The sequence below is a fragment of the Astatotilapia calliptera genome, chromosome 3, assembly GCF_964374335.1.
Source record: "Astatotilapia calliptera chromosome 3, fAstCal68.1, whole genome shotgun sequence".
Taxonomy (NCBI): Eukaryota; Metazoa; Chordata; class Actinopteri; order Cichliformes; family Cichlidae; genus Astatotilapia; species Astatotilapia calliptera.
The window spans coordinates 62,994,684-63,005,211 of NC_137424.1; the positions used below are offsets into that span (position 1 = coordinate 62,994,684).

The following is a 10,528-nucleotide window of genomic DNA, read 5'->3' on the forward strand; positions in this document are numbered from 1 at the left end:
TCTAATTTAGTTGTGCCATCCTGAGATGTTATTATTATTGCACTGTAGGCCTCAATAATTTGTATCTCTTTTTTGTCTCTTCAGTTATGACTCTTGTGGTCCTTTGTGCACATGGTCAGAAAGTTGGCAAGTATCAAAAAATTGCTTGTTGATATGGATGTTGTTTAGTATTTTGTGTTTTGTGGACCAAATATATGAAAAGTAGGAAAAAAAGTATTCTTTTGTGATCATGTATATAAAGAGTTATGGTGCACATTTTCAGTTCATTTTCCTTTTTTCCTGAAATGTTGTTTTCTCAATATTTAGGTAAAGCTCATCAGTGATTCTTTTCGTTTGTTCTTTTCTCAGATGCAGTGTCCTTTCGAATCAGTCCAAACAGACTGCAGTTCTTTGAATATGAACCAGTAACATTTTACTGTGATGGGGTCCTTTATTGTCAAGTTGTTCATAAATTCAAAGGGAAAATAGAATCATGTAATAAAACTAACATGAAAACACCAACAGGATCATACTGCACCATTTCAAATATTTATCCAGATGATGGTGGAGAGTACTGGTGTGAGACTGAAGGAGGGAAAAGAAGCAACAAAATCAACATAACTGTCACTGGTATGTTTACAACAAGGTAACAATATTTTGTAATTTTAAATTATTTTATTGTCACATGAATCACAGACTTGTCTCATACAGTTGGCTCTGTGATCCTGGAGAGTCCTGCCATTCCTGTAATAGAGGAAGGAAATGTGACTCTGAGCTGCAGAAACAAGATGGCTTCTTCCAACTTCAAAACTGATTTCTATAAATATGGACATCCCATCCATAATAGCTCCACAGGAAACGTGACAATCCACAGAGTTTCCAAGTCTGATGAAGGACTTTACAAGTGTGGGATTTCGGGAGTTGGAGAATCATCAGAGAGCTGGCTCAGTGTCAGGGGTGATTTGAAGCCTTTATAACCTTCCTGTTGTGTTGTCTGATTGTCCGTCCCTCAGGTTTTTAGAAGCTTTTAATGCCAGATATGTAACGTTTTAAACATCATCTCAGTATAAGGAAGCTTGAATTAACATTTTATCTTCCGCTTATTTTTTTAGCTTTTAATAATTCAGCAACTAATCCAGACATTTACAAAGATACAAGACTTTTCACCTGTGATGCCACACCTTGGATCATTTCCACTACTGTATTCGGTGCTCTGTTGTTGTTGGTGGGACTGTACCACTTTGGCAAATGTTGCTGGGAGAGAGGTAAAAAAAACCCACCAATTGCTGCTACCTAAATGTTTTTACATGGATTATGTTTATTATGTGGTTAAGTTTAGTTGGTGCATAATGTTTGAAAACAATGTTCATTTCTTTCTCGCTGGCTATGTTGATACAGTTTATTTTATTATTCTTTTTTTCCCTTCAGCAAATTTCTTCTGTCCATCAACAACAGTCAATGGTTCAGGCTCAGCCAACGATCAAACAGGTCAGAACACAAACACTGTGGCAGTGTTGTTTTTATACCATCAAACTGAAGGAAACTGGAAGATATATAATTTGAAATAGAAATGCTCTTATTGATTATTTGGATATTGTACTGAAGTTATACTGAGTTTATTTTTTAATTTATTTATTTATTGATAGGCTAAGGCTATAGACTATTTATTAAGCTAAGCAAGAGTCTGTGCCTGTTTTCATATATTTTGATAACTTTTGTTATTTTACAGCTTCCACAGCGGCCAATATTGTGAATCCAGTCAGAGAAATGTATGCTGTTATAAGAAAAAAAAACAGGAAGAAGAAAGGTATTTTATAAAACATGTCTCTAAATTGACAAGCAGACAATCATAATTAGTTTTCTTGTTGCTATTACCTGCATTTTTGTTTGTATATCTAATCATTTATAAATTTGGAGATTTTAGTGATAATTTTCAACGTGTAGGATATTTTTATTTTCTTTGTTGAGTGTTATATAAAGAACAACCATGTTTTCTCTCCTTTATGCAAAGTATTGAGTAGGAGCCAGAAAATTATACCATAGCTTAGCACACATTAAAGGGTTGTTTGTTTGTTTGTTTTTACCTCAGAGTCCTGCTAGCAGCAGGTAACATAACGGACTGATAGAAATGGTATTGATTTTCATTTCTAACTCTGAATGAGAGATTTTCCTAAAAATTCACATGAAATTGAATGACCACAGTGAATGATAACCAAAGATCATCATCCGTTATATTACTGTTAATATAAGTGATGACCTCTCAGCTTTACTGCTTTCCTCTATTAGACAAAGATGTACTGTCCTCTAGATCCATATTCTACAGCTCAGGCTGTCAAATATGTGTCCAGAATATGGGTCTAGTGACACTTACCCACAAGTTGCAACTCAATTTAAAAAAATCATCGTAATGGGTGATCCACCTGGGGACTCACTCAATGCTCATGTGTCCATAAGTGCACATGGCACCAGAACACCCTAGGCCTCAGGTCAATGATCAACTTTGTAATCGTATCATCAGATCTACAGCCATATATTGGAAAGTTGCGTAAAGAGAGGTACTGAGCTGTCAACTGATCACCACCTGCTGATCAGGTGGATCACACTGTGGGGGAGGAAGCTGGACAGACCTGGGGTGTGTTGGGAATGCCTAGGAGATGACCCCATCCCTACAATCTTCAACTCCCACCTCCATCAGAGCTTTGACAGCATTCAGGGGATATTGGGGACACTTAGGCCAAGCAGAACACAACTCAGGCAGTGGTTTGAGTGGCTGGACTTCGGAGAGGCCATGGAAAAATGCTTTCGGACTACCTTGAAGAGATTCTGGTCAGACAACTCAGGAGGGGAAACGGTAAAGTGTGGGTGGAGCGCTGCTGACTTTGACTGAGGATATTCTCGGGCGGTGGAAGGGATACTTTATCAGTGGGATTACCTCCTTAATCCCACTGACACATCTTCCATAGGAGAAGCAGTGTCTGGGATAGGGGTGACAACTCTCCATCACAGGGAGTGAGGTCACTGAAGCAGTTAAACAACTCCTCGGTGGCAGGGCTGCTAGGTTGGATTAGGTTCACCCTGAGTTCCTGAAGACTATGGATGTTGTAGGGCTCTCTTGATTTACACACCTCTGCAATGTTGCATGGAGATCATGGGCAGTACCTATGAAGTGGCAGACCGGGTGGGGGTGCTTCAGAACTTCAAAAAGGGGGACTAGAAGGTGCCAGGGTGCTGGAAAGGAGAATCTGTCCATTATTCGAACATTTGATTCAGGAAGAGCAATGCGATTTTTGTCCAGGTTGGTGGAACACTGGACAAACTCTTTACGCTCTCAATGATACTTGAGGGTGCATGAGTTGGCCCAACCAGTCTGCATGTGTTTTGTGGACTTGGAGAAGGCATTCGAACCATGTTCCTCAGGATGTTCTATGGGAGGTGCTTTGCTTCTTATATAACTGTTGTTAGTGATTTCCGGTGTCCCATCTGCTTTATCAGTTTACAGCTCTATAAATACCATTACGTGAAAAAAAGCTAATTGTGGTGTCCATTAATCTGAAAATGTCACATTACTTTATTTTGCAAAACAGATGCAAATGCAAGTTTGTTGTCAGTGATGCAAAGTCTGATACTGAGCATGTCTCTAACTTAGATGCGGTCTTGTACTCAGAAATAAGTGCCGTTTCTGTTCAATATAGTCAAAGAAAATTATGTGGCTTTCTACTTTTGTTTGACCACACTGTGTGAAAGCAGAAGTCATAAGCTGAGTGTTAGCGATGATGAAGAAATGGTTATGAGACATACTCAGCTTCTCTGTGCTTCCCTTTAATTAATTACAGTAAACTTATACTGGTCTACTGGTTCCCGCACTCATATTAGTTCCTGGGGTGGGGACAGCTGGTGTCCAGCCATCACCTGCTCCCCAGATGAGGATAGCCATAACCCAGTTCATTCCTGCACCTGTACATGTTCCTCATGCAGGGGCAGTTGGTGTCCAGCTACTTCTTGCGCCTTTCCCTGTTCCTAGTGTCATGATCCCATCCCTCTCTGGCTGGCTCGTGATGGCTGCAGGTTTTGTTTATGTGTTGTTCTCTCTCACTCTCTCCTGCCTGCCTGGGTGGAGCTCGTTATGGGCTCTTGCTCTTGGCCCGCACACCTGTGCTGATTGCCACCACCTGTTAATGATCAGTGCCATAACACCAGGGTGCTCTGTAACTATTTAATTCTCTGGCACGGAGCAGTTAGTTGTGGGAACGTTGAACTTGTTTTTGTTCTCTCACCTCTTTCTTAGAAATCGCTCTTTGTTTACTCACCTGTTGAACTAACCTGTGCTCTCTATATATAGATTTCACTGGATCTTGTGACAGACCCTCCCTTGTGATTTCTGTGTACGGCAGCATGAGTGGAGATCTGGATGAGACAGTGGCTGAAGAGGAGTGAGTATGTGCAGAAGAGAAGTGGTGGTGATGGTGCTGAAGAGGAAAGTGTGTGTGTGGATTCCCTTTCCTCTTCCCCCTGGACCCCTGCCCAACTCACTGTTAAAATATATATATAGCACTGTGGTTCACCCCTTTTCTAAATAAACTGTCACCTTTCTGCTTGCCAGAACTCTGTCTGTGTGTGAGACTGTCCGTTAGGAAGAAGCAAGCCCATCCCTCCAACCATACCCATTTCTCAGGTGGGGACAGCTGGTGTTTAGCCAGTCCCAGAACCCAATGAGAGGGCTCTGCGCTGCTGGCCGCACGGCCGACCCGAACTGCTCTGTGTAGGCCACTGGCTACGTGGCCAAGCCCCTAAACTGCTTGTTCTTTTTTTGGAACTCTAATGACCCAGTGTTTTTGGACTTTGTTTATTATTGTGGTGATATGTGTTTCTTATTTATTTGGTATTGTTTAGTTTCCTTCTGCTTGTAGTTTAATCATGTGTATTTCTAGTTCTTAGTTACTTGTTTATTTGGTCTGTTCTCTTTCGTGTCCTGTTTGTCTTGGTCTTGCCTCCCCAGAATCTCCTGTGTTAGTTAGTTGTACCTCACTGTAAAGTCTGTCTTGTCACCATGTTTTTGCATCTGTTTCCCATTCATGTCTCTGTGTGTCTGTCCGGTTTCTGTCATGCTGCATGTCCTTCACTCACTCGCCCCCATTTTGTGTCTTCGTGGTCTTTTGTCTGTTTCCTCCATCTGTTCTCTGTATTTAGACAAACTGCATCTCATGTGTTTCTTGTGTTTTATTATTTGTTTTATTCTGACAGTCTTTTGTTGTGTGCACATGTTCAGTTTTGCTTCCCCTGTCTCATCAGTTAGATTATGTCCATCCATCTTCCGCAGGTGTTTTCCCTCTGCCCTGATTCCCTCTTGCGCATATATGGTCTTTCTCTCTCTTCATCCAGTGTCACGATCTCGTTCTTGCTGCATATTTTGCCTGTTTGGATCTCTGAGTGCCTGCCAGTTAAATTATTCAAATTTAACTTATAACTTATAATATAAATATGTTATAATATAATACAAATGTAACTTAAATTAATTATTCAAATAAAACTGATTCTGAGTCCAGTTCAGCCTTTGACTCCCTCATATTGGGTCCACAACTCTTCCTGCTAAACACAGCATAAGATGACAAGTTTGCACTGAAATGTGTGTCTTCACTATAAAGTATTGTTTTTATCTTCTGCAGTAGAAGATTAAAACAATCGTCTATATGTATCAGAAAACACCAACTTTTATGTATGTATTCAAATAATTCTGACATTGCTTGACATAGTTATGTGGATCTCTTTTTCGCTGCTTCCAGCTTCAGTTTAAAACTGGCTTCATCACAAAATGTAGAGTAACTGTTTGATTAAATAAAAAAGCAGAAGAATAACGAACCCATTGCTGCTCTAATCCAAGCATAAGATGAAGGTTAAATAACTACAAGTTTCACTGAAGGCAGCATCAGGCGGTCTTTGTGTCAGATGACCAACCACAACCTCACCTCTGGTTCTGTGAAAACTATTTAGAGTTCTTTCAAATTAGTCACAGAAAGAGAGTCTGTTGGTCTGCAGCAAGACATCATGGAGGTCAGAGCTCTCTGCATCAGACTGTGTGAGTACTGTCTCCATTTATGCATTAAAGCTAAACTATAAAGACTTTGGTAATGTGAAAATGTTGTAAATTTAAAGCTATCATACTGAGGACCCTTTTGGTGGCACATTAGAGATGTAACAAATACCATTTTTAGCTGCTAGATTCAACAAGTTTTAAAAGTGAATATACTGATTTTTATCTGTGTTTTTGGCTTATCAGTGATGATCATTGCAGTCCTGCTCTGCTCACATTCTCAGAAAGCTGGTGAGTATAATCTGTTTCTCATTGGTATGACCATTAATTTTATTTTTTAGTTCGAAGCAGTAGGCAGTTTAAAAGAAGTAAAAAAGGATGTGCCAGTTTAGCTCTGAGTACAGTGTCACAGGCTGGCGTCCAACTTTTGGCCCTGTACTGCATCTCTTGTCGTTCTTCCCCCTAATTCTGGGTTTAATCACTGGGAAAGTTCTCATAGCCAATTACCCAGTTATGATGAGGATTTTATTTACTGTTATGCTTTCCATTTTGTTTTATTGTAAGAGTAACTCCAGAAGTTTTTGAATTAATCAGTAAACTGTCTCTTTTTCTTCATCTAGATGCAGTTTCTCTTCATATTTATCCAAACAGATTGCAGTTCTTTGAATATGATGCAGTGACATTTTACTGTGAAGGAGTCGATTATTGTGAAGTTATGCATAAAGTCAAAGGGAAAATAAAAACATGTCCCAAAACTAACAAGAGAACACCGACAGGATCATCCTGCACCATCACAAATGTTTATCGTGATGACAGTGGGGAGTACTGGCAAGAGACTAAAGGAGTGATCAGAAGCAACAGTATCAACATCTCTGTCACTGGTATGTTTGCAGTGAGACAATATTTTGTGATTCATTTTAATTACATGTAATATCAACTAAATATCAGACTCATGTTACTTAGCTGGTTCTGTGATCCTGGAGATCCCTGCTGTTCCTGTGATGGAGGGAGAAACTGTGACCTTGGGCTGCAGAAACAAGACAACTTCCTTCAACTTCACAACTGATTTCTATAAAGATGGACTCCACATCAGCACCAACTCCACACAAAACATGACCATCCACAGAGTTTCAAAGTCTGATGAAGGATATTACAAGTGCAGCATCTCAGGAGCTGGAGAATCACCAGAGACCTGGCTCAGTACCACAGGTGAGACAATGAAGAGGTATTTTTTTCTCCCTTTTAATGCCAGTCGTATTACAACTGTAATATGTGAGTAATGTGTCAGCTATAAAGAAACTTAAGTTGTTTCTATTCTGTCAGACAAAATCAGCAGAAATTGTAGTCTAACTCTATTCTCATCACTCCTGTCTCCTGCTTTGTGTGATTAAAAACTGTTTCATTACTAAATAATTCACTATATTTTTGTCACACGAGTGACATGGTTTCTTCCCTAGTTAAGCCTTTAACAGTTTGGCAGTCTATGGGGATTAACTAACTTTCCCCTCTAGTTGGAGGAACTGCATCTCTGGCAACTTCTCAGCCCTTGAATTTAATTAAATGTAGATCCAAGATAAATAACCAAGGTGACCACATATAGTTAATTAATTTCTATCATCTCTCCAGTCAATCACTTGAAAACTCATCACACAGACACTGAGATAAACCCCTTCTCAGAGGCCAGCTGTCATATCTACCTCGTCTTACGGACCGTGTTCACCATGGTGATGGTGGCTCTGCTGCTGGTGGTGGTGGGACTTCTTAATTCTGGGAAATTCAGAGCCGCAAAAACTAACTCAAGTTCAGTCCCATGTAAATGTAAATGTCATGTTACTGCAAGCAGTGAATGATTACAAGTAGCACAAATAGACAATAGAAAGCTGTACCTCATTACTTTACTTTACCTCACGCTCTATTTGATGCATCATGTGCTGTGACTGCTTAGACACAGAGTGGTTAGGACTGTTTTTTATAGGGGTTTTTTTTTTTTTTGGCAGTGGTCAATAATGTCTCTGCAAGACATGCACAATTATGTGCATGTGATGTGTCTCTGCATCAAACTTTAATTTTCATTATCAAACTAAAATGTAGAGATTGTTACATTTATTGTTGTTAAAATGCTGTGATGTTTTAAATGTTGGTGACACCTCAGAGCCAGACCATGTGAAGTCGAGGTCGTGTGGGTAGTGCCGCACTCCCTATGTTAAAAAAAAGACAACACAGTACGTTTTGCAAAAGGCAAAATACAAAAAAACAACACAAAAAGGAAAACAATTACACTTTAAAAATGTCATTATTGAGGAAATGCATGAGAAGTAATAAGTATTCATTATCCAATTTATATTGATGCACAGACTCATACCTCTCACTGATGAATGTAGTTATAGACATTTTGAACACTGATCAATTTCCCAATTGCCCCTCATGAAGAAATTATTACCATTTAAGCAACATTTGAGGTATTATAACCATGTACCTGGATGATGGTGATACGTTGGCCTAATATGAACCTCTGTAATATTTTGGTGTCTGTAATTGAGCTATTTGTATATATTAGAGCTATATTTTGTAAACTTTATAATGTATTGCAATATTTAATTAGTTCACTATGTTACTGTTAATGTCTTGGAGCAACTGTAAACCACATAGGGATAATTAAAATATTATAATTCTGGTTCTATTTTATTGCCAGCCATTCACACAAACACTGTTTTTGTATCTAACATTCATACTCTGATGAACACAGACCAAGTCAAGCATTAGTATCTTTCCCAAGGATGAAGTCACCTCACTGACTGCTACATAGAGATTGGAATAAAGAAGAGTTGTCCATTTCCTTGTTTACTTACTGATTCCATTTATCAGTTCAAGTTGCACAATCAGCTGATTTTAGTTCATATCCCAGAGAGAAAAATAATAGCACTTTTTACTACTATTATATGTATTATTACTTTTTTATTGCAAAAAGGGCAAGAGCATAATGGTGAAGTGGCAACTGGACAAAAAACTGCATTATGCAGTATGTTAACACATCTTGGTTCTTTGCAACAATCTATAAAGGCAGCATGCTAATGCTAAGCTAGCCAAGAAACAAAAGTGATACTAAAGCTGAGTGAATGCCTACCCCAGTCCAGCAGCCAGACTGTGAACTTAACTCATTCACTGCCATTGACGTCTATAGACGTCAATTGAAAGGCTTACATTGACTGCCATGAAAATGGCTGGCAGTGAATGAGTTAAGCAAGTAAAAAATGGATGGGCAGCCAGGCTCCAGTTTCCATTTCCACCTGTTCTTGGTTCTGAAACCGAATGATTGTGGTGATCACATTGTGCTGGTTTTCATCTTTGCTTTGTACTACCGGCTTTGTGTTCATAACTAAATACCAAAGACAAATATCATATCTGTGTCCTCATTAGGATAGGGATTTGTGTCGTAGCCTATAAGTTTATATTGTTAAATAGTAATTATGAGATGGTGTGTTTCAGGTTATTTTACAGACAAATGCAAAAGCAATTTAACAAGTTGTATACTGAGTTACATTCTCCTGGAAGTTAGATATTCACTAATGCACCACATTGCTTTTAAGAAAAGTGTTTTAAATGTGTAATATTACATTTTTTTGAGTAATAGCTCCAACACTGATCGCAAAAAAGATGTGAAATGCCTCCAACATACACAGCCATCTAACCATACAGCAGGTAATTCATTTGCAAATGTAATGTCTTCCACATGCTGCTTAGTGATGGTGGTGACTGTCAAAGTGGAGCCAATGAGAATCGATAAGAACATGGATAAGTGATATTGATAATGGAATTGGATCTGCAAAACTTTAGCAGTGGCTGCCTTGCTATAGACCATAGTTGCCAACAATAATGTGCAATGATTAATACAAATACAGTATATAACTCTAGGTGAAACACTTTAATATGCTGATGTGCTGAATAATGATAAAAAAAAATAAAAAGCTAAAAAAATTATTGATATATTTGCAGCTGGTCCTAAAGATGATTTCTTATATGCACATCTGGTTATTATTCTTCATCATAGTCAAAATTGTACTCAGGGTCAACAAGCATGTAGTGTTTTTCTGCCTGACGAAAGTGAATGCTGCAATGTTCATGATTTACTGCAGGTGGCAGAGATGGATTGAAATGAACACATGCTGCCATCAATGCAAAGGGACCCACTGCAGGGCTCTAGACTAACTTTTTGCCATGGGCGTACCGGTACGCCTAACTTTAAAAAGTTAGGCGTACCGGCACAAAAGTTAGGCGCACAAAATTTTTTATAATAACTGATATAATATAATGTGTTTGTCTGGATACACTGTGCTTTTTCAGCATTCAAAGATTGATGACACCGTGTCAGAGCACTGGCTATGAATTTCAGAAGGATCAGGCTTTAACTTAACAGAAAAGTTAGCAATAGTTCTTTTCCTATTACAGCTATATCCACTTCTGTCGTGCCTAGGCTGCTCATAGGGCTGGGTATCATCACTGATTTCTATAATCCATTCGATT

The 10,528-nt window shown here is 38.8% G+C and overlaps 1 protein-coding gene and 1 long non-coding RNA gene across 2 annotated transcripts; both read left to right on the plus strand.

The window, feature by feature from the left end:
• The first annotated feature begins 355 nt into the window (after positions 1 to 355).
• On the plus strand, positions 356 to 2,382 carry LOC113017447 (uncharacterized). The gene is made up of 5 exons (XM_080299635.1): positions 356 to 609; positions 691 to 936; positions 1,092 to 1,244; positions 1,408 to 1,467; positions 1,709 to 2,382. The coding sequence occupies exons 1-5, from the start codon at positions 489 to 491 to the stop codon at positions 1,795 to 1,797; spliced, it is 669 nt and encodes a 222-aa protein (XP_080155761.1). The 5' UTR covers positions 356 to 488; the 3' UTR covers positions 1,798 to 2,382.
• A 4,250-nt stretch (positions 2,383 to 6,632) lies between these two features.
• LOC113019641 (uncharacterized) lies at positions 6,633 to 8,833 on the plus strand. Its single transcript, XR_013906855.1, has 3 exons — positions 6,633 to 6,888; positions 6,971 to 7,216; positions 7,634 to 8,833. It is a non-coding gene; the product is annotated as an uncharacterized LOC113019641 (long non-coding RNA).
• The last annotated feature ends 1,695 nt before the right edge of the window (positions 8,834 to 10,528 follow it).